The following is a 25,064-nucleotide window of genomic DNA, read 5'->3' on the forward strand; positions in this document are numbered from 1 at the left end:
AGGGTTAAAAATGACTTGCTTTTCTGATCGTGGTTGCATCTCTCTTATTAGTATTACTAGACCTCAGTACTGCCTTGATACAATTTGACCACAACATTCTCTTGGATAGGTTTGAAAATTATGCTGCAATTAGTGGAATTGCATTGGCATCATTCAAATCATACTTTTCTGACTGTTGTCATTTTGTAGCAGTAAATGAAGAGGTGTCATATCGATCACAAGTGCAGTAAGGAGTACCACAAGGCTCAGTACTAGGACTGTTGCTTTTAACCATGTACATGTTACACTTGGGAGATATCATTAAAACATGGAGTTTGTTTTCATGGCTACACAAACAATACTTAGCTCTTGAGGCCCAACAAAACATCCCATTTCATAAAACTGCATATTTAGTTAAAAAAAAAAAAACATTTAATTTTAATCAGTGGACCTCCACACGTAATAACCTAGAACACTGCTTAACACTTGATGCATGTTCTGTCAAGTCTTCGTCATCAGTCAAGAACTTGGATGTGTTATTTAATAGCAATTTGATATTTGAAAGCCACATTTTTAACATATTTAAAACTGTTTTTCGATATGTTTTTTACATATTTTATAATGTTTTTTGAATTTTGATATTAGTTTCAAATGCAGAAATGGTAATTCATTCTTTTCTGACCAGTGAGAGTTTTTGTACCTTTTTTCTGAGAGTGTGGGTACAATAAGTGTGAACATGGATATGTGTGATTTCTTTCAAGAATGTGTGTGTGCTCTCATTGGCTGATAAGAACTGGAGGAAATGAATAGTGGGTGTGGATAAAGAGAGAAAGAGCCAGGGAAGGAGGGGTGAAGACAAATGTAACTGTCTCTGTCGCTCTGCCACAGTGTGTTACAGAACAATAAATTCATGCCGTTCTGGAGATGCACATCTTGTGGATTCTCCTCTTTCATCCAGGTGTACACAGCTGAGACAGACTTAACGGAGAAGAGAAAAGAGAAGAAACTTTCAATGTATGCACTGACAAGGAAGGAGATTTGTTTGTTTCTTGTTCATACATCCACTGGACTCCAAAAGCTACCTGAGGAAGTATACAGCGAGGAGTAATCTTTCGAGGAAGTGTTTACTCTTTTAGGATGTGTTCTCTCTGCTGTACCTCACATTTTCCCTGGCCACCCTTTCATTGGGATGTAATGAGGATTGATGGTTCATACAGGCTTTTCCCCTAAACATCTGCTGACTCTGGAAACCTGGCATCATGCCAGTGATGAAGGGGCTGCTGGCACCCCAGAACACCTTCCTGGACACCATTGCCACTCGTTTCGACGGCACTCGTAAGTACTGGCACAAAAGCACACACACTACACCAACCTTTTGCATCTGCATTTACAGTATATACTTGTATATTTCTGGCATTTCATAAATAATTTCCAGTCTTAAATAATTATCTGCGTTCCTATAGCTCAAACAGCATGATGCTAGCAATGCCAAGGATTCTGTCCCAGGGGTTTGCATGAACTGACCAAACTGAATGTTTTTTTTATTTTTGTTTTTGTTTAGTTTTTTTGTAGTTGTTTTTTTCACCATTTTTGCTATGGTGACTTACAGTTAACCAGAAAGCATTTTGTTTTTTTAAATGTAGCATTTTCTTTTAAAACAACAAACTTTTTTTAACAGATATAGGTTACATTTTAGACTAAAAATGTAGTAGGGATGAGTGGATCAGTTAGTGATTTTACTGTTTAATTAACAGCAAAATGAAGGCAAACAATAAGCTTCAAAGTGAAAATTATTATCTAATAATAACTAGTTGTGTCATAAATGATTCAACAATGGTCCGACACAAATATCTATACTGTATTTCTGTACTATTATTTTACATAATATTAATTATTGTAAATGTATACTGTATATGTACTGTATCTCTTCTGCAGGTTAATACATGTAGACACCACATACACTTGTGTGTTTGTTCCTGTTTTATCATGGGAGATAAATCTCTTGTTTTGTAAAGCTCTCATGGCATAATATCTTAGAGATAAGTGTGTGAGTGTCACGGGAAAAGTGATTGTCAAGGGACAAAGCTGTTTGTGTTCATGCAATCCTTTTACCTTGACTTTACAAGAACTTTCTCAAGCTACTAGTTAAAAGGCTGGTTAACAGGTTATAATTCTCATTCATAATAATAAAACCAATAACTAGATTTTACTATAATCCATTGAACTATCTATGTCTAATGACATTAGCATCACAACGCAAAATGCTAAAATATAATCATTAAGCAAAACACAACACAATTCACATGACAGGAAATGTGATAACAATGTACTTTCTTATTTATACTACAGTATTTATACTAATAAACAAAACAAAGGCAGCTGTACAACACATATCTAAAGATTAAAAAAGAATACAATCCTCCCATCTGTGCTTTCTGACTAGTAATGAAGAAAATCCTTCACACAGCTTACAAACTTAATCTCTTGTGTTAGATAACTCACACAATCGATCTCACACAAACACAAAACAGCACGTTCATGCACACTCACAGCTTCTTATTTAACAATATTCTATCTAACAAGGTATTATTGTAATCTATGATCTAAAGACATAAATATAAAATTAAACATTTAGAAAATACAATTATGAGCATTAAAATATATTGCAATTTTAAAATTGTGCTATTACAAAATTGCTCATCCTCAGGGCATAATCACCATGATGCTAAACAAGTTTTGTGTGTGTTATGATATTAAAGTGCTAGTAAAAAATGAATCTTTGACTTGGTGTCACTGGAGGGTTTAAGACAGAAGATGGGGTTTTAGATGTGGCTATAAGGACTGTTCAGACTGTTCTTATGAGTGTGCCAAATTTCAAACTTATTTACCACACAGTTGTATGGGCTGCCATTCACTCTCAGCCAAAGGAAGAAGGCATTTTATTTGCTTGCGTTTTTAATTTTAATTTTTTTTCCCCCTTTTTCTTCATTTTACTTATTGTCATGTTTTTCAAACTGAAGCTTGAAATGAAATTAACATTCTGTTTTAATTTGACATTATGAGTAAAGTAATGTTAATGATGTCTTAATGGGTCTTGATTTCATCTTAAACTATGATGAACACTTTAGAGACAGGTGATGTGTCAGTAATGTTAACTTATCCTCTTGAGACAAAGGATCTTTCCTCGCGATGCTGGACGCTTCTGGGTAACAAGGCACCAGTGTACTCATGGCCCAAAATAGCTGCCCTCTTGTTGCCGTAGAGACCAGCTTTCCTGTGCAGTAGTCACAGTGATGATAGCGGGTGAAACTGAGCTTTTGGTACTAACCTAAGACTTACTGAAAGAACTTTGGAATATCTGTTCTGCACACACACAAAAACCCTTTACTATGACTGATTACTGATAAATGCAGATCATTTAACTTTTATTGTTTATAACCTTCAGTTTTATAAAACAATAAAATGTAGATCAGGGCTAGTTGTCGCATGATTTTACTCCACTGAATATTCTTCAGTGTATTTGATTGTTCTATTTCTGGCGTGAAAATGTCCCCACAATAACAGACTGGTGTGTAAAACTCTTGGAGATATTTTAAAGATTCTATGCCGTGAATAAGCACTAACTGTCACAGCTGTAAACACAGCAGCTTTCTTCTACCATGAGGGGGTTTGGCATCACGGCTTCATGGTTTCCAGATGGAATTTTAAAGAATGTGGCGCACACATCTTCTGGAAATCCTGTATAAGTCAACCAATCCGATGATGACTTTATGTTTAGCCAAAAGTCAACCAACGTGGGCGTGACATCTGAGGATGAGACTAGGAATATATCTGTTATGCTACCGAGACTTGCTACTGCCAATACATCCACAGATATGCTGCTTTGAACATTTTAGAAATACTGTTGCTTCAAGTATAACGTATATGAAATAACCCCCCTATATAACATACATGAAATTATCCTATAGCAGATCTATTCAGGTGGAGCTGGGGAAGGTGGGGAGTTTTTGAAGCACACTGCAACTGCAACAGCAACACTAGCCAAGTATTCGACAAGCTGACCCATGTGAATGATGATGCAATTATATCAGATAGATAGATAGATAGATAGATAGATAGATAGATAGATAGATAGATAGGCAGTACATGCATAATACTGCACAAAACACAATACTCATAACTAGCTTTAGAATGTCCTTCACAACATTAATAATCTTGATTTCTCTTCTGTCCCACAGACAGCAACTTCCTCCTCGGGAATGCTCAGGGTCACCGTGGCTATCCCATTGTGTACTGTTCCGATGGATTCTGTGAGTTGACGGGGTTCGGACGAACAGAGGTGATGCAGAAGAACTGCAGCTGTCATTTCCTATATGGCTCGGGCACTAGTGAGCAGGTTTCTCAGGGTGTGGAGAAAGCACTGGAGAGCAAGGAAGAGTACCAGGCTGAGGTGCAGTTCTACAAGAAGAATGGTAATAATACTCTAGGGCTCTTACCGTACATTACTCGTACTGCAAGCAGTACCAATTTAATACAGGGGCCCTAAAAATTCTGGTGTCGATTTTGAGGGATTTCCAAGAACTGAGTTCCCTTACTTTGGTGGCTCTCGATTCTCAAAATTGCCCCACTGCTCTGCACATTTTTATCTGACACAAATAAGAACTCTCTTCTAGTTAGCTGATGGTCTAAATCAGGTGTGTTAGATGAGAGGGACATAGAAAATCTGTAGTGCCTGGGGGTGGATGGGGGGTGGACTAGAATTGGGAAGCACTGCCCTACTTCATCTACAGTATATCACTGCTGTGACTTTGAGCAAACACTGTAATGAAATTTGCTGTAGTGTCTGTGCTATTACACAGACTTAGAATTACTTTTAGGCCTTTTCCATTTTAGCAATGTCAAGTAAGGTTTATTTGTACAGCATTTTTCACAGTACACATTGTTTCAAAGCAGCTTTACAGGCTGGATAACTATAATGTGTACAGTATCAATATGATAGAAACTTACCCATCTTTCACTTTCACTTTGTCACTTTCACTTTTTCACACCTGGTCTCCATCTCCTGATACAAGATTTTGGTCATATCATTTAGGTAAAGTGGGACACTTTTTGTTAAACTTGTAATTTAGATATTTTCATATGCTATGTTTTTTTTTTTTTTCATATGAAATAAGTTCTTATGCTATTTGGAAGTAACCAGTGACCATTTTGAGATCATGCACTCCAGACAAATGTCTTTTCGCATAAAGTGGGCCATCTGATCTGGTAAAGTGGTCCATCTATGATTAAACAAAGAAATAATCCTTTATCTTTATTAGAAATATAAAAAAATTAACTATAAAAAAACTGATTAAGAGGAACATTTAAAACGTAAAATTCTAAAAGGCTGTTTTCTCTAAACACTTAAAGTGAACTTTGTGATAATTTAATTGTGACAAGCTTTATACAGTGCATCTACATTTTGCTCCTCTCATCCTTTTTCCACTACAGATTCAACATGCCTCGTCTTCCTTTCTGCCCTGTATTTCATTTCTTCCATATCTGACTTGAATTTACATTTCTATTACAAAATAATCAGCAAATAGCAATTTATTTAACGAATGTGAGTAGAATTACTGAAGGTTCATGGTGGGCCACTTTACCTGAAACCCACTGGTCCTTGTTATCTAGCACATTCAGCCAAAGTGGGCAAGAACTAACAGTGTTCAAACACCTTTTAGAAAAAAATAGTTTAGATATGTTTTGTTTACATTTGGTGATCAATGAATGTCAAATGATGATGGAGTCCTCCTTTGAGGTGTAGCCACAATCTCTAGGGTCAGTTTTAGAGTCAAACAATGTCAGACTTAGCTAGATATGTTACTAAATTAAATTTTGACTGTAAAAGTTATGATTTATGGATGAGGTAGCTAGCTATAGGTTTAGTGACAATGTAGGAGTGACAGGAAGCCTGTGTAGAGACAATAAAATGGGGCTGATGTTATCATATGTATTGGCTCTAGCAAGCACTTTACCTGCTGCATTTTTAACCAGCTGGAGCTTATTTATAGAGCCTGCAGGGCATCCACTCAATAAAGCATTAGAAAAGTCTAGTGTTGAGGTCATAAATGCATGAATAATTTTCAGCATTGAAAACAGAATATGGCCACAGTTGGGTAATGTAATCACTTTTAAGGTGAAATTTAAGGTGATCCACCATTCATCATCAAAAGATTGCTATTAAACATAAACCCCAGGTCCTTAACCTGCAGTAGACGAGTAACAAAACCATGATTGGGCAACAATTATATTCTAACATTTGTACACTCACATGAGATGAAAACTGTAGTCATAATATTTTTCTTTTATGCGTTTTAGTTACCTCCCTCAGTGTATTTTGCCATGTTGAAATGGCATGACCGGTGGTGTTTCACTAATCATTGGAGCGAATACTCACGTTCATTGGCAGCAACCTCTGTAGAAACAGTAATGCCGTAGTGTTGTTTAGTGATGTGTGATGTGTTATACTCGCATTTGAATCGTCAGTGGAAAATTCTTTAAATATGAAAACGTACTTACAGGCTGTGAGTCAGAAGTGCCAGACTGTCCTTGCAAAGTTGGAATTGCCCCACTTTATAGAAACAACCTTCATTCACAGCCTTCCCAGGTTCAGGAAACGGTCGTCCGTAAAATGCGCTGCACACATCTGAATATTTAGGTTGGAACAGTGTTTTAAATAAAACTTAACCACTGATTTCTACTTGTGTCTTCATTTGGAAGGCCAAACAAAGTAGTTTCGCTTTCACAACGAAACACAACGTCTTCACGACATTGCGGCAGTGGCAGCAACAATACTACAGCGAGAATCAAAGTTACACCTTCTTTCTTTGCGTGAACATTTGGGCGGTGATATGCAAGTCTTCCCACACAGTGATGTAGACGTGGGGGCGTGTTTAAGGGAGGCGTTTTAAGGAGGGCATGGACGATTCTTAACTTAAAGAGGCAAACTCTTTAACCATTAGGCCACGACTTCCCCATAATAATAATAATAATAATAATAACAACAACAACAATAATAATAATAATAATAATAATAATAAATTTAATTAATAGTGAAGCTGTAACTTTAATTGCTTCAAAATCACCAGCCCACTGCTAATGTAGCTCGTCCGTAGCAAATCTGATTTATTGGTTGATAAGTTGATATTTTTATGTCTTAACTTTTTTATGTCTGTATAATTCTGCAACTCTATTTGGTGTGTTATCACAGGAACTTCATTCTGGTGTCTGTTGGACATTGTGCCCATTAAGAATGAGAAAGGGGAGATGGTGCTTTTTCTCTTTTCATTCAAGGACATCTCAGAAACAAAAGACAAGAGCCATCACAGCAGCAGAACTGATGGTACTGTCAACACTACAAACATTAGTCTCACTAATCTTTTTAAATATGGCAAAATACATAGCCTAAAAAATACTTAGCATTGGTTTTTAACATTTGATAAGAAATAGAATGTTTGGAGCCTAGAGGACACATGCACTACAGAATGAAAATTCAGTAAGATCAAAGTATAGCCCTTAGGGAAACCTTACTTTTTAAGTGACTGAGCAGGCAGACGAGCTTCCAGAATAAAAGATGAAATCTTTTAGATAGAAGTTAAACCATTTTAGTGTGAGAACCAACATCACATGCCAAATGGTGTAAAAGGATAGTGTAATCAACAGTCTTTGCAGGCTTTAGGAGTAGCATCTACAAAACATCTGATAAAACACATGGATCTTACATAGATAAACAAATGCAATCTTACATAGACAAACCTAGACCATTTTACATTTTTATCATTTGTAAACTGTCAAGGCTGTTAATGTTATTTTCATTTGGTGCAGATAATAAGCCATACAAAAGGACCACTGGGAACTCTCATTTCAGTAAAGCCAGAAGGAGGGGTCACACCATGATTTACCAGCTAACCAGCCAATTTACCCGTGATAGCAAAAATGATGTCAACTTAAGCCGGGTGAGTAAATGTATGAACTATGTAAATTATGAAAGTTCATTAAAACTCATTTTGTAGTAGTCATTTCTCATAGAAGGGCCATGGAAAATACTAGGGGTGTAAACTGGATGCTTACAATCACAATTTGATTAAATTCAGGGGTCTACGATTAATATATGAAATATCATGATATTGTGTGTCTATTTTACACAAGCACTTATGCTTTTATTGTATTATTAATGCAACTAAAATACATTTAATTGAGCTATTTGAAAATTGCACATCCTGTATCAGAACTGGAAAAACTTAAAATAAATAATGAAAAAAATCTCAATCTCAAGTTGCTTGAGATCATCTTTGATGACAGCTCACGATTGGCTTGTGCAGTGAGAGGAACAATGACAACCGTCAAGAAAATTTTCCCATATTCCCATTAAGACATAAACAACGCACTTAGGTACAGTGTTTTAAAAAAAAAAAATACATACAAATATACAAAAAGACATTTTAAACTTATAAAATATTTGATGACAGCTTAGTGAGTCAAACAAATCATCTTGTAATATTATGGATATATTAAAAATTTCGAATTTTCAATTTTCGATTTATCAATACATCACATCAGTAGTCATTTAACTGATGCATAAATCTATCCTTTGGTTATAATGATGGTTGTTACAAGAATTGTTCTCTAGCCTTAATTTACTTGCATGATATCCAGACAACCTCAGTTCTAATCATTTTGTACTACTTGTCCAATCTTTTCTTTTTTTCCCTGAAATAATCTGTGCACTAAAATGGCCTTTTAACATTTCTTTTTTATCACGGGATTGTGAGTTACTGCTACTGTAAAGCACAGGATCTATGCAGGATCCCATTTTCCGGTGACCTTTTGACTCAGGAAATGTTCAAACAGTGTGAAAGGTGCAGGCCAGAAGTATAAAGGATGTGTAATCCTCCATGTCACATGGCCACTGCAGAACAGGAGGCCAGATTGGCAGGTTACATTTCCGATCGCCCCTGTGAACAGATGGTCATGTTTTTACTCTCAGTAGAGCCACCTGCCTTCACTCCATTACACTCCAAATGACTGAGAGAAAAATAGGCTAACAAGAGCATCACAAGCAGGGCTCAACAATAAGGATTTTTTTTTTTTCAGTGAATGTGTCCTACACATATTTTTACTTGCTCCATCACAAAAAGAGATACATTTTTCTCTTAGCACCATGTTTCTGCCAGAAAATGTTATGCAATTTTTTAATAAATCATAATTTACTTTAATAGCTGGAAATTCTATAGCTAAAATGTTAAATATGCTGTGCTTAGGGGGTATGTCCTTAGGATCTTATTGGGCTGTGACTTTCAGCATTACTTGGGTGGTTTGCAGCCACATGTGAAGCTTCAAGAATGAGGGTCAGCTCCTGAGACCATGGTTCTCAGCCAGAAAAAGTGTGGATTGTCTGCTTAAGGAAGGGAGTGAGATGCTCCCCCAAACAGAGGAGTTCATGTTTCCTCCGCACAGTGTCTGGGCTGACCCTGAGAGACAAGGTGCTGCAAAGCTTGGATATCTGGGAGAGACTCGGAGTAGAGCCACTGCTCCTCCACATTGAAAGGAGCCAGTTGAGGTGGCCTGGGCATTTGGTCAGGATGTCCTTCCAGTGGAGGTGTTCCAGCCCAGGCAATTCCAACTGGGAAGAGACCCCGGGACAGACCCAGGACATGCTGGAGGGATTATATCCCTCAGCTGGCTTGGGAACGCCTTGGCATCCCACAGGATAACCTGGAGGAAGTGGCCAGGGAAAAGGACATATGTGTGTCCTTACTTGGTCTACTGCCAATGATTGGATGAATGTTCTCATGAGGATCCAGGTTCCAGTCCCATCTCATTTACCCTCTCCCACGCCTACCTTCGGGTCTACCATCCGTCCATTGAACCTGAGGGTCGGCTTGAGCCCCAAATTCAAGCCCCCAAATTGCAGTACTACACAGAGAGAGAAAAACACAAAATAAATAAAAAACAAATAAATAAAAAACAAATAGAGGAGGAGATGGGGAGGTAGAGGGATGCTGCTGCTGCTTTAAACTGCTGCTTATATGCTTATAATGCTGAGTGACAGTTCTGAATGATTAGGCTCCTCCCAAATCTATGTTTGGAACTTCATTATGAATGCATCTCCACTGTCCACTTGTGTTCAGATTTCGTCAAACCCTACATCAGTTTCATGGGAGCGCTAAGTACGATGCATGAACACTACTGAATGAACCAAACCGGGTAACACAGCTTATGAGTGAACAACTGAAGAAGAGAGGACAGCTGTGATTTTTGGTGCAAATATAATTTAAATTGAAATTAGCTGACTAGTACTATATCTGTTATGGAGCTACTCATGTACTACATGATGTGGCTAATCTCAGATTATATTTTATTAAAAATATTGTATTAAAAATAATATAATAAAATCCATGATGATATATTTATTTAATTTTTTATTTAATATAATTTTTCTAATGGAAGGGGGTGTCTCACTAGAGTGTGCAGCACTTTTTTCCCACTTCAAGCAATGTCCTAAACAACATTTTACTATATTAAATGAATATTGCCAGAATCCCAGAACGCAATATCTTCATAGAGACTGTTTAAAGGCATGAGGTTCCGATGTGTGTTCAGTGACATCATGGGTCTATTCTTTAATCTTAATGAAGAGTGTGGCAGATGAGTGCATGGAGGATTAGAAACCACATGATTTGCTGCCTCAAACTAATCATGACCACAGACCATGAGCTTGACCCTTTCCCTGACCTCTGTGATGTAAAAGTTAAATTAAAGAAACACCAAGGTTTATCATCCGTCATGTAGTGTCCTTGCAGATAAAGATTAAATTTAGTTTCCTTTTATTTTCTGAATAATAACAGATTATTCTGTCACTATTCCTTTTAGTGATCAAAGACACTTACTGTTGAGACTTGACTAAAACAGTATGTCAGTAAATCATTTTTGTGACTTTTAAAGAGGATATTTGGGGCAGAATTTGACTTTATTAATCAGGAATTGAGTGGGCTGTCAAATTGTCTTTATATGACTTATGGTAGTGGTTGTAAAATATGAAGAGAGAATCAGTACAAGATTTGGGATGAGATTTGGGACAATTCTAAGGGCTCAGTTCAGATATATATATATTTTTAACTTTGGAACATTTATGCTTTGCCATCACAGGAATAAGTTGAATTTTAAAATATAATTACATAAATATATATATATATAATTTTATGCAATTTAAAAATAATAATAATTATATATATATATATTATATATATATATATATATATATATATATATATATATATATATATATATAATATATATACTTTTTTTTAAATTGCATAAAATTTCACATTATTTCAGTTTTATTGTATTTTTGATCAAATAAATGCAGCTGGTAGCGACTGATGGTATAGTGTAAAGTAACATTAGTTAATGTGGTATGAACAAACTTAATGAGTCATAGTGAGTCAATGTTTAAATAGTGGAAATGCATGTGAGGTTACTGTAGTATTTTTCTCATGAGAAACATGAGAATCAAATAAATCTTCTTGCTACCTTGAAGAAGTTGAGCTATTAGGCTAAAAGAGAACTCATCTCTCAATTTCTTTGCTCTCATTCCTTAATCTGTGCTTCTCTCCCTCAGGACATGTTTGAAAAACCATCCCTGCCTGAGTACAAAGTGGCAGCAGTCCAGAAGTCTCGATTCATCCTGCTGCATTACAGTGTGTCCAAGGCATTGTGGGATTGGATGATTCTACTGGCTACATTCTATGTTGCTGTGACTGTGCCGTACAACGTGTGTTTCACAGCGTACAGCGATGTGGAGACTGCAGGCAGGAGCACGATCGTTAGCGATATCGCAGTTGAAATGCTTTTTATTCTGGGTGAGTCTACTCACTGAAAGAACCTTCAAGTGACCTTGTACCATCAGATGGTTTACACATAAATACATAAAACATCAGTTACCACCTGTGATATATATATAAGTTTATATAAAGTATATATATCAAAAGAGACTGAGGCTTTCCAAGAAAATGTCATTAATCTACCTTCTCTTTCAGATATCATCCTTAACTTTCGCACCACTTACGTGAGTCAGTCAGGGCAGGTGGTGTACGAGCCTCGCTCCATCTGTCTACATTATGCTACAACATGGTTCTTCGTGGATCTGGTGGCCGCACTGCCCTTTGACCTGCTCTATGCATTTAACATTACTGTTGTAAGTCCACATGTGTGGATGTAGAAACCATTTTTCCAATAATATTGCTTATTTAAAAAAAATAACAGAATTGGGCGGGTATGATGGTTCAAAAGAAATCTCCAGAGGTCATTTACAAAAAATGTTCTGTGATGGTACTATTATCTACATACAGTATATGTTCCATGGTACAGAAAGATTACCATTGTTTTTTTTTGGTTTTTTTTTAGAATCAAAGTAAATTATGTGATTACAAGGTATTATTATTTACATAGGTTATTGACACACACATGTTTGTGCTTGTTCAAGACATCTCTAGTGCACCTGCTGAAAACTGTGCGATTGTTGCGTCTGTTAAGACTGCTGCAGAAGTTGGACAGATACTCGCAGTACAGCGCCATGGTGCTAACGCTGCTCATGTCGATGTTTGCTCTGCTGGCTCACTGGATGGCCTGCATCTGGTACATCATCGGGCGCAAAGAGATGGAGACCAATGCCAGTGGAGCCTGGGACATTGGTGAGATATTCACACACTCTGATAAGTCAAATAAATCTTTAAAAGATCTGCTTGGTGTTCTTATCAAAGTTATATGGGATGCTCCCTTGAAAAGTCTCACAGAACCAGATTTTGACTATCGGCATAAAGCCACATTAATTATCATTCTGGCCAAGAACGCCCACTTAGGAGTAGGATAGGAAGAGACCATCTGACCAATGCATAAAGTGACCAGGTTTTGTTTCTTCATGTTGTTTAGAGACAGCTTTCAATAGCTTCACAAACCACAAAAATAGACAAGTGAAAAATAATAACTCCTCAAACAGCTGTACAGAAAGCATAGTTTGTGATCGCAATGTTTATCTGTCTAGAAGGTTCCATTTGTTTAACAGACATAACTCAAAGTTAAATAAAGTTCAAATATGAACCTTAAGAATGGTGTGTGATAAAGGATGGTCTTACATGAAAGTACACTTTTTTGCAAAATTTAGCATAGTTATTATTATTTTTTATTTTTTTTTTTTATGTGTTGATGGTATTGAAATTATAGAATATGTGCTGTTGTGTTGTTTATCTAATTGTTTTGTTTTTATTTTGTTTCGTTTTTTAGATCTAGATTCTTATTTTATTATGGTATTGCTGTACAAATGTAGCAAATTTCTGTCTTGTTCAGTTTACTATGACTTGTAGGTATTTAGAGTTTTGGTGGTTGTCTGAGTAAGAAAAGAGTTATTTTGTGCCAAAACAAAGGAAAATGATCCACAGGTTTGCCACATAGACAAGTTTTTAAAAAGTATTGAGAAATGGGTCCTAGAGAGTCCAACTCAACTTGGTGACTATGTGTGCGCATTTCACAGTTAAGAGCGTGCAAGCTATTCATCAGTTTTTGGCAATAAGCTGGGGAAGAGTGCCTTGGCGCTGATGGTGGTTGTGTCTGCCATCACGCCGTTGGGGACTTTTGCATGAGAAAAGATGTCTTCAGTGCTGGCTAAAACACTGTGTGCCAAAACACAACTCATTTCACAGTAAATGTGCCCCATACATACTCCATCTCTGCATTTGCTCTTAGTTGTTGTCACTTATAACATGCATTTGGAAATGCAACATGTGTCAGGTTAACTTTTCACATTTGCATAATTTCAAAAATTTTGTAAACAGAGCTTTTGCACCACATTTGTAATAACAAGCATGTATATCCTTATTGTCAAATAAACATAATCTGTAGATTTCCACCAAAATAGAAGCTTGGTGGTTTAATGTTGAAAGCAAAGAAATAAATATTAATACACATTTGTAAATACAAATATTAGTATTGTAATTTTACTATTGTACTGTGCAAAGAAAAAAAAAATTAATTTTTTTGATCATTGAAAGGTGAATACACTTAAAAGCAAGTATTTTGTAAGCAAAATGTGTGTCTATGCAATCACAATCACAATATATGAAAAAATAATTATCATATGGGTTTTTGGCCATAACATGCAGTTTGACAGTAGTTTCTTTCTTTCTGTCAGGCTGGCTACATGAGTTGGGCAGGCGTTTGGACAAGCCCTATTTGAACAGTACAGTTGGTGGTCCTTCGCTTCGCAGTGCCTACATCGCCTCTCTGTACTTCACCTTAAGCAGTTTGACCAGTGTGGGCTTCGGCAACGTTTGTGCCAACACTGATGCCGAGAAGATTTTCTCTGTTTGTACTATGCTCATTGGGGGTAAGCAGTATCTTCCATAGTACTGTTTCATGCATTCATTAATTCCCAGCATTTGTCACAGTATTTAATAGGTGCTTACACATGATTTCTATAAATATGTCCTTAATAATATGTCCTATAACTCTACAGACAAAACCTCAAAACACACACAAAATTCAAAATGTGACACATCGCTTGCAACACTTCATTAAACTCTATTTTACAGTATTCCCCAATTGCTAACATGTGTTTGCTGAATTTTTGGCCCATTGTCTCAATATTCCAAACACAAGGCACCAAAGACCAAACCACAAACAAAATTCAAAAAGCAAACACTGCAATCAAAATATAAAACATTTAGATATCGTTTTTTTACAATCACTAGGACACATTGCTCAATACTTTTCAAAACTTTTCTCATAGTGAGCTCAACAGCAGCCTGTATGGGCTAAACTGTATATCATTTATAATTGTTTTGCCAGAAAATGCATTCAGTGACTGCTTCTTTCCAATTACATGATTTTTTTTTTCTCTCTCAGACACAAACAATGCCAAAACTCTATATACCTACAAGCCATCTTGCACATTTACTTATACTTTGCAAAACTGCTAAAACTTAAGTTCAAAACCTAGAATAATACAAAAATGCTGCGTTTCTACAGTAATATAATATTGAAATATATTCTGAATAAAAAAACAAATACTATCAAAGCAATTTGATATAGTTGAGCACCTACACAAGTGGTAGCCTAGTAATCTATACAAGAGCAAACATATAATTTTTATGAAAGCAAACATTTATATTTAGCTATTTTTTGTTTTTTTTTTTTAATTTTTTTTTTGTGAGTGATGAGTTAGTTTGTTTGAGTGTTTTAAGTGTTTTGGTAGTTTTAGTGCATTTAGTGGTGGCCAAAATTATTAGAACACTAATATTTTCCCCAGCTAAAAAATGATTTTAAGTCAATTATTTCTAACTTGCTGTAGTGTGTCAGTAGGAAATATCAGTTTACATTTTCAAACATTCGTTTTGCCATTAATTCTAATAATCCAGTGAGATTTTTGTTTGCACAAGGAGTCTGACAACAGCCAGAGATCTGATCTCACCATCATCCAGTCTGTCTGGAATGACATGAAGAAACAGAACAAACTGAGACAGACTAAATCCAGAAAAACTGCAAAGCTACCTGAAAAACCATGCGCAAGTGCACCTAGGGCAAAAGCTGTGTTCAGTTAATAGAAGTTAATTAATAAAGAAATTTTATTTATGACATTATTTTTGACAACTTACTTATTTTACAGAATTTTTACACAAGTGCCTAAAACATTTAACAGTACTGTAGCTTTGCAGGTAGGTTTCCTGAAGCATCTTGGAGACGTTGCCACAGTTCTTCTGGATTAAGTCTGTCTCAGTGTGTTCTGTTTCTCCTTCTCGTCTAACCAATCAAAGAAAGTTGGTTAGGAGAACTGTGTGAAGAGTTTTGAAAAAAGTATTGCGTAACATGTCCTAGCAATTGTTTCCATACATTTCTCACTGACAAAGTGTTTTTGATATTTTACAGGAGAAATAAGTGGATTTTTTTAAATGTTGTTTTTCTTATAATTTTTTTTATGATGATGACATTTAACAGCAAATAATTCTCACCATATGAAAAAATCACTCGCCCATGAGTCAGAACCTCCGAATTTTTAATAACAGCCACAAACAGGTTCACAGACTTTTTTCATAGTACTGTACATTTACATGTTCAACATCTCACATTTAAAGGGATACTCCACCCCAAATTACATTTTTTGTCATTAATCACTTACCCCCATGTCGTTCCAAACCCATAAAAGCTCTGTTTGTCTTCGGAACACAATTAAAGATATTTTGGATGAAAACCTTGAGGCTTGAGACTTTCCCATAGACTGCCAAGTAAATAGCAGTGTCAAGTTCCATAAAAGTTATGAAGTCATCATCAGAATACTCCATCTGCCATCAGACGTGCAATCTGTGTTATATGAAGCGACAGGAACACTTTTTGTAAGCGAAGAAAGCAAAAATATTGACTTTATTCAATAATTCCTTTGTCAGCGGTCTCCTCTGTGTCTCTCATTATCACTGTATGCTGTGTATGCTCTTTTGTGTCATCCGCGCCACTGTGCTAAAGGATGCGCTGTCAAACATAAATACATGTAGAAACAATGCATCCTTGTGGCATGGATGACACAGAAGATCATGCACAGCATACGGTGATATGGAGAGACACAGAGGAGACCGTTGACAAAGGAATTATTGAATAAAGTCATTATTTTTGTTTTCTTCGCTTACAAAAAGTTTTCCTGTCACTTCATATAACCTAGATTGCACATCTGATGGCAAATGGAGTATTCTGATGACAACTTTCATACCTTTTATTGACCTTGACACTGCTATTTACTTGGCAGTCTATGGGACAGTCACAGGCCTCCCGGTTTTCATCCAAAATATCTTAAATTGTGTTCCGAAGACGAACTGGGCTTTTACGGGCTTGGAACGACATGGGGGTAAGTGATTAATGACAATATTTTCATTTTGGGGTGGATTATCCCTTTAATATTAGATTGTTTATTGCCTTTATTGCTATTTTGTTGGATTGTGAATTAGACTGGTTGTTTTTCTGACACAGCTCTCATGCACGCTGTGGTGTTTGGGAATGTAACTGCCATCATCCAGCGCATGTACTCACGTCGCTCACTATATCATACGCGTATGAAAGATCTGAAGGACTTCATTCGTGTTCACCGGCTGCCACAGCAGCTGAAACAACGCATGCTGGAATATTTCCAGACCACCTGGTCTGTGAATAATGGCATTGATGTCAATGAGGTGAGAAAGTGCTTGGCATTAACAAGTGTTTCTTCATTCATTGTCACTGTAATTAACACAATAATTATTGTTTAATTAGCTCATATGTTAATAGTTAGATAATGGTTTGTTAACATCTTATTAACCATAAATAGTTCTCACAACATATGAATGCAATTAATATTCAATAAATGTTGAGTTAAAGCACTTAATTAATAACATTTCCCCATTTTCCTTGACCTAATCTAAAGTGAGAACTATTCAAACCTTATTACTAATTAACAATTCCAGATTACCCTAAGACAAATGTCATGTTATCTATTAGATTTTACATTTTGGATAATGTAACGTTCTTATTACTTTTAGATTATTTTTGACCTGACTCTTAAAATATAATTGTTAACAGAGTTTGGTAAATTACTTACAAATTGTAGTCCGTTGATGATTACAGATTACAAAATGAAAACTGTAGTTATAATCTAGGTTACTCATTTTAGATAATGTATTCTGACAATGTTTTAGATTACATTTTTAATCAAACCATTAAATGTACCATATTGATGTACAAAAAACAAAGGGAAAAAAATATATTCCTTGAAATATTTATTTATTTAGTTTCTGTCTGTCTTTGTAAATATAATCAAAGCTGAGTGGTATGACACACAACAGCATTTTTAGAAAGGAAAATTTAAAAGAGGAAAAAGATGAATTAGGGAGAACCAGTAAATTATGAATAATAATAATCCATAAAGAAAGTAAACTGATTATGAGCGTTTTATAATGTTATATACTCTAATTACAAATACTTTATTTTTGGAATCTGATTGCGTAGTCCAAATTACATGTAATCAATTACTACCCAGTACTGATCCTTTAGAACTATATTGATAAAAATATATATATATATATATATATATATATATATATATATATATATATATATATATATATATATATATATATATATATATATATATATATATATATATTCAATTCTTTCTTCACATAAACTAACATATGGTAAACAGCATACAATTACATCACATCACACTACTGGCACAAAACGGCACCACTGTTTGACGATGTAAATATCCTTAAAGCTGTGAGCATGACAGATACACATGTTTGGTGAAGCTCAGTCTACTATCAGGCAGATGTTGCAGGCACAACACAGGTCAGGACTGTAGCAGGACAAGAGAGGTTAGATTCCTTGAGATTTCTTTTAATTAGATTTTGCCAGCACACAGAATAGCCAACTATAACAGCATGGTGTGCTGATATGGCAGTTACACAGTTTAGGCATTGATGGGGTGAAGCCAGCATCCATCCACTGATGAAATGTAAACACTGTATTTCAGAGCAAAGTGCCATCTAGATAAACCACCTCCTTACCAACTAAGATAACCCATGTGATCCTGGGAAGCTCTGCTAAGTGACAAAACGTAGGCTCCACAGCTCTAGCTGAGGACTTCAAGGTTTTTCTTCAGCAGTTATTCTCCCAGGCTGAGTATCTTTAGATTCACAGACACAAACCCATCCTTAGAATGAGCATGAGATAGGATTTGTTTATGGGAGACCATCTTGAATGGCCACTGTGGAGAGTGCAGATTCAATTGTCTTGAGTCCAGAATTGGTTTCACTATCTAGTCAGACCTGTGAGAAACTGCAACACATTTGTGTGACAGGATAACGGGCACAGAGGCTCGTTCATGAGATAAGGTTGAGTGACACTCACCAATGAAGAGGAAGAGCCCTTTATTAAAAGGAGTCTGTTCATGTCAAATCAAGTGGGGTTTTTTTCACCGGTTTTGGCTTCCTCTGCAGATTTGGAATGCCAGGTGAAGGGATTTTGGCAGAGAGCTAACTCAGCATAGAGCAGGAAGCCCACAGGGTCGTGAGGCTGCCTCTACTTTGGCGGTGAAATTTTCATTGACTGTCAATGAGATGTGCCGAAATACCTGGAAAAGAATTCCATGCAATCCACATGCTATTTACAATACATTGCAGATAGGGTCAGGCCAAGATGTTGATCTAGGAACAAGTACTAATAAACAGCCAATACATTAGTAATATGCATGCTAATAAGACACTAATTAATAGTGAGAAAAAGTCTTATCCATTTTTTAATTGTCTAATTGTCTGGACTTTCAAATATTACAAATAATTTTTTAACATCTAATATACTTTCAAAAGCCAAAAACAAAGTTTTTAAGATTTTTTTCAATGTATTGTTTATTTTATAAAAAAGTTAAGAAGGTTTTTTGTTGTTGTTTTTTTTTTCTGCAGCTTTTACATGATTTTCCTGATGAGTTGCGTGCCGATATAGCCATGCACTTAAACAAAGACATCCTGCAGCTGCCTGTGTTTGAAGGTGCTAGTAGGGGTTGCCTGCGCTCTCTCTCCCTCCATATCAAAACCACTTTCTGTACACCAGGGGAATATCTCATCAGACAGGGGGACGCGTTGCAGGCCAACTACTTTGTCTGTTCTGGGTCACTGGAGGTTCTAAAGGACAACATGGTCTTGGCTATTCTGGGTTTGTAACATTTCTTTGTTCCTTTTCTAGCTTTTGACTTGTTTTTTGGACATTATATATTGATTTTCTGAATGCTACATGTTGGTGCACTATATGTTGATGAAATATTTTAGGTGCATAGCTATTCATTACCACAGCAACTACTTTTGACTTTTCTCGAGTTAAACCAAAATTACGTTTACAATAACACACTTAAGAGCAATTGTGCCAGACATGTTAAAAGCACAATCATGAAGTTTATATTAATTATTTTTTATTTCTAAAAATGTGTGTTGTCATAGCCATATCACCCTGCAGCCCAAGACTGGTTTCCCACTGAAGCTAAGCAGGGTTGAGCCTGGTCAGTACCTGGATGGGAGACCACCTGGGAAAACTAGGTTGCTGTTGGAAGATGTGTTAGTGAGGCCAGCAGGGGGTGCTCACCCTGTGGTCTGTGTGGGTCCTAATGCCCCAGTATAGTGAAGGGGACACTATACTGTCAAAAAGCACAGTCTTTCGAATGAGACGTTAAAAACCGAGGTCCTGACTCTCTGTGGTCATTAAAAACCCATGGCACTTCTGTAAAGAGTAGGGGTGTAACCAAATTGCCGCCACTGGCCCTTGCCAGTCATGGCCTCCTAATAATCCCCATCCACTTGATTGGCTCTATCTCTCTCTTCTCTCCACCTGTAGCTAGTGTGTGGTGAGCACACTGGCGTCATTGTACAGTGGCTGCCGTTGCATCATCCAAGTGGATGCCGCACACTGGTGGTGGTTGAGGAGAGTCCTCCCCACATGATTGTAAAGCGATTTGGTTGTACAGCAATACACAATAAAAGCGTTATATAAATGCATCATTCATTCATTCATTCAAACTGAACAGTTGTCTTAAATATACTTCTAGTAGTGGGATTACTGGTCTATGTGGTCGACAGTAAAACTACAACATTAAACACTGGTAAACAGATTTAAATATTAGATTGATATGAAAATAGATTGTAATAGATGAAAACTGATTTTATTCAGTGTTGATGTCATTACAGGAAAAGGAGATCTGATTGGCTCAGACCTGCCAGGCCAGAATCATGTGATCAAGACGAATGCAGATGTGAAGGCACTGACATACTGTGACCTGCAGTACATCAGTATGAAAGGTTTAAGTGATGTTCTTGAACTATATCCTGAGTATGCCAGCATCTTCACTACTGACATCCACCGAAACCTCACATACAATCTGAGAGAGGACAGTGAGACTGAGGTAAGACTACAATCAATCAATCAATCAATCAATCAATCAATCAATCAATCGATCAATCTCAACACACATACTTACTTACATAGTAAACTAAACAATTCATTATCACTATCATAGCCGTCACATCAAAATTAACTTATTCACTTCCCTATTCAATCCTCTATAGAAATAATGGTAAATAAATTTGGCTTACTGTGCTTGTATGAGGGGCTTGGGCCCGAGACTCGGCTAAGGCCCTGAGCTACCACCACACTCTCCTCAAGCTACAGATTAAAAATATTTAGATAAGTTAAATTAGAAAATTTAGGTGAAGTATAGATCTATCTGCTATCTGCAACCTATCCATAAGCTCTATTCTTTAAAACAATGGTAACCAAAGAACTTAAACAGAGATACAAACATAACTGACCTGACACTTTCATTTGAACTGTGGGAGTTATTTTACTACAGCTGCCTTTTTGGGCATTCCAATTTTTCTCATTCATTGTAATGAAAGAGTGGTCTGTCTTAGCTATATACTTTTCAATCTCTGACCCTTCCCCTGGTGTCATTTCTTTCTCCTTGCAGCAGAACTACCCAGACTCCAGTGCATCAACTGAAAATAAGTGTCCATCCATTGTAGAAAAGGCTGATGATCCAGACAAGTACTTCCACGTCCCACCTGTTTCCAATGCATGCCGAAACCTTCTTCTGCCCAATCTAAGCAGCCCAGTACGACGTACATCACTAGGGAATCTTTTAGGAGAGGAGTTACTGCAATTTAACACCCTGCGACATTGTCGTTCACCTGTAAGGGGTTGGAGTCCAAACCCCTCCCCCAAACATCATAAACAAACTCTCCCACCCACATCTACATCCAAACCCACTCATAAGACACAGACAGATTCTGGAGGTACAGGACGTAAACCCGCCAAACTGATCATCCCCACTCTCAACTGCTTTGGACCACCAGATCTTAGTCCAAGGTAACAGACATTCTTAAGAAACTAAAGAAATATATTATTAATACATCACCTTAAATAGTTTGATTTAACACATTTCTGTGTTAAAGTCTTTTCAATTGAAAAGAATGCAACATTTTGACGTTTATGCCACAGATTAAAAAAAAAATAAAATAAAACATGATTTGCTACTGTGAAGGGTGGTCTCAAGGCCAAGACACACCAATTTAACTTAAAAGAACTAGCGTCTATGAAAGCTAATGGTGTTGTTGACTTGCATTGTCTGCATCTGGACCAATAAAGGTGCCCTTGTCTTGAACACACTGCAAATAATGCACATTCCTCACCTGAGTGAGAGAAAATAACTGTTTATACTAGCTGGTGACCGTGGTCTATATTTGTCATTCAAAACTAGTATTATAGATATACAAACCATAAACAAAGCAGCACTTGTTTACTATTTTAAATATGAATCATGCTGATCAGTTGGTCTTCACTTTCTTCATTTCATATGGCCATGTCATTTGAGAATATTTATGTCAGCTCAGGTAAAATTAGAATAGCCTTCACTGTGTGCCCTGTTGACTTTTCTTCTCATGCACTGGTTTGCTAAACTGAACAGTCAGTCCAAGGGTTTGAATTCAACATGCTCAGTTGTCCAAAAAGCCTCTGACAGGATCCAACTAGTGCAACATCTGAGCTGACAGATGCTCAGTGACTGCTTGACAGTTGACCATCAGCTTGGTGTTTCACAGCCTTTAGACCTACTTACTGTTAAGATCAGAGATGCCTACCCCTGTATAAAGTAATAAGACAATATGAATTAATGTTGAGTACTTTAAAAGAGCATTAGAGTTTTTACATGTGATTAATATTTGTAACTGACTCTGTATCTAACTTTGTGGTTTTTTACAGAGTTGTAGATGGAATTGAGGACAACGGACATGTGTTTCGTTTTAATGTGGAGGACACAACTGCCAAAACTAGTACAGTGACATCACTGGGTAGTAAGACACTGAACGGTAATGATATTTTATTCTTAGTATATAAGTCACATACTGTAAACTGTATAGATCAGTTGGGTCATTGCATCTTTGTTTTAATGCAGGGTCTGGTCAGGTGAATGCATCACTGCTTCAGGAGACAAAAGAAGTGAAAGAGACCATTATCCAGCTTAACAAGAAGGTACAGTGACAATCTCATTCCTAAAAACAAAGACATTAAATCCTTCTAAAATGTTCCTACTTACTGTACAAGCTCAGAAATCATAATGACATGAGGTGCACTCAAGTGAAAAAACAGGACACAAATTAAATTAGCAACTTTATTTTATATATACTTAAATGCAATAATTTAATACAACTCATTCCAGATGGGCAACTTGAAACAGGAAGTGTCAATTCTGACTAAGGATCTGCATCACATAATGCACCTCCTGCAAGCACAAATAGCCGTTCGTCATTACACAGCACCTTTGTCCTCCTGTCCCTATGGAGTCCACATGATGTCCAGTTCTTCTGTCAGCATGTCTCCGGCCTACATCTTGGGTTCCAACATCCACATGCAGCACAAAGACCATGTTGTCCCTGAGGGTCTCCTGGGGTCCACATCTTGGAGTCACGGCAGACCTGGTGGTATGGCTGCAAACTCCCTGTAGCTTTTGTTTTTTTCACTGATGAAACCATCTGTATTTCTGTATACAAGCTGGCAGAGACTTCATCATTTGATTAAAAAGTTTCTCTGGTATGTGCAGGTGGATCTGGTTTCCCTCAGCACACTGAGAATCAGGGACTCTTTCACCAGCATGAGCCTAATCAACACACTCCTGTCACAGCAAATGAGCCCTGCTCCCATGATTGGAGTTCCATCTACAACGCCGTTCCCTCCGATATCAGCCACCATCACTTCTCTACTGGCTCCTCTCTCCTTGGAATCAGCCCAGGAACCCAGGGGCCAACACCTGGAGAGAGCCCCCGAGCAGAGGGCTTATCACTCGGCATTTGTGCTGGAGATGGAGCCCATGCCAGTATCAGCCAGTCACAGCCTGTTTTGCATAAATTGTTGCCTCAAAATTTGGACAGTTTGTCTTTTTCTTGCAAGGTCACGCCAAGCTCTTATTCACACCTACACCTTTCCTCCACTCCAACTGTGGCTGAAGAGCACACTGTAGCCCTCACTCAGAATCTGGTACCTTCCACTTTCCTACAGAAGAATTCTCCACCTTCTCCAAAGGAATCAGGCATAGTTCACTCTTCTCTTGAGGAGTCACCTGAAGTAGAGCATACCAGTCAGGAGTGCCTACTGGGTAATCAAAGGCTGGGCCAAGATAGTGAAACATCAGAGAGCAGGTCTAGTGGGTCCAGTGTAGGAATTTGTAGCCAATCCGAGAGCTCAGAGACCACATGGTGCCTGGATCTGATGGACTGACAATGAGGAAAGACTATAATCAAGACATTTACAATCAAAATTTTCGCTTGAATTTTAACACCATTTTCCTTTCATTATGAATTTCATAAGTTCATGAGTATGAAGAGAAAAAGCTGCTCAGCAGTTAATCATCTGGACCATCACCGAACCCATTTTCCACCAGCAGGGTGTCTTTGTTGGTGGCAGAGCCAGTACCTGACCTGGAACCTTTTCCTGTTCCACCACCGTAAATGGCAGTAATGGTGTGGAAGAACTGGCGCCACACCAACTTCTAAAACCTGCTAGTCTTAAACAAGAAATCACAAAATGTTAGAGGCTGGGCTCTGGATGTGCTTACCAAGTAAGTTTTTTAAAACTAGAATATCCCTCACACATATACAAACACAGACACACATACACACACACACACACACACAAATAGTAAGATAAATACTTTTATCAGTAAAGCTGTTATCACTTATATTTACTTTTTTTTTTTTTTTTTTTTTTTGGTTTAAAGAGAATTCACTCAAAAATGAAAACTTGAGAAAAAAGACTTTTGTTCATTTGCATAACAAAGGTGATATTTGTAATGTTCTCATCATTTTTGTCAATTCATTAAAAAAAGTTAAAGCAGTAACAATTTTCAAGCTTCAAAAAAGTTCAGAAAGACACTGAACTTATGACTTGTCACACTTACGTCGAGAGCACGAACACAAAAGTAATACAATATAGACTTATAA

The 25,064-nt window shown here is 36.9% G+C and overlaps 1 protein-coding gene across 1 annotated transcript; it reads left to right on the forward strand.

Annotated features, from left to right (window-relative positions):
* Positions 1-822: 822 nt before the first annotated feature.
* On the forward strand, positions 823-24,840 carry LOC109068187 (potassium voltage-gated channel subfamily H member 4-like). The gene is made up of 16 exons (XM_042735228.1): positions 823-1,314; positions 4,218-4,451; positions 7,229-7,360; positions 7,843-7,973; positions 11,639-11,879; positions 12,057-12,214; positions 12,503-12,710; positions 14,204-14,398; positions 17,026-17,225; positions 19,491-19,740; positions 20,763-20,977; positions 21,542-21,939; positions 22,831-22,937; positions 23,024-23,100; positions 23,288-23,549; positions 23,669-24,840. The coding sequence occupies exons 1-16, from the start codon at positions 1,239-1,241 to the stop codon at positions 24,340-24,342; spliced, it is 3,558 nt and encodes a 1,185-aa protein (XP_042591162.1). The 5' UTR covers positions 823-1,238; the 3' UTR covers positions 24,343-24,840.
* Positions 24,841-25,064: the final 224 nt, after the last annotated feature.

Source organism: Cyprinus carpio, chromosome B12, assembly GCF_018340385.1.
Source record: "Cyprinus carpio isolate SPL01 chromosome B12, ASM1834038v1, whole genome shotgun sequence".
Classification (NCBI taxonomy): Eukaryota; Metazoa; Chordata; class Actinopteri; order Cypriniformes; family Cyprinidae; genus Cyprinus; species Cyprinus carpio.

Bases quoted from the DNA above. Each gene is read 5' to 3' on its own strand.
- LOC109068187 (XM_042735228.1), top strand. From the start codon at position 1,239: ATGCCAGTGATGAAGGGGCTGCTGGCACCCCAGAACACCTTCCTGGAC. The intron at 11,880-12,056 runs GTGAGTCTACTC...CTTCTCTTTCAG, and splicing joins TGAAATGCTTTTTATTCTGG to ATATCATCCTTAACTTTCGC. The intron at 12,215-12,502 runs GTAAGTCCACAT...TGCTTGTTCAAG, and splicing joins ATGCATTTAACATTACTGTT to ACATCTCTAGTGCACCTGCT.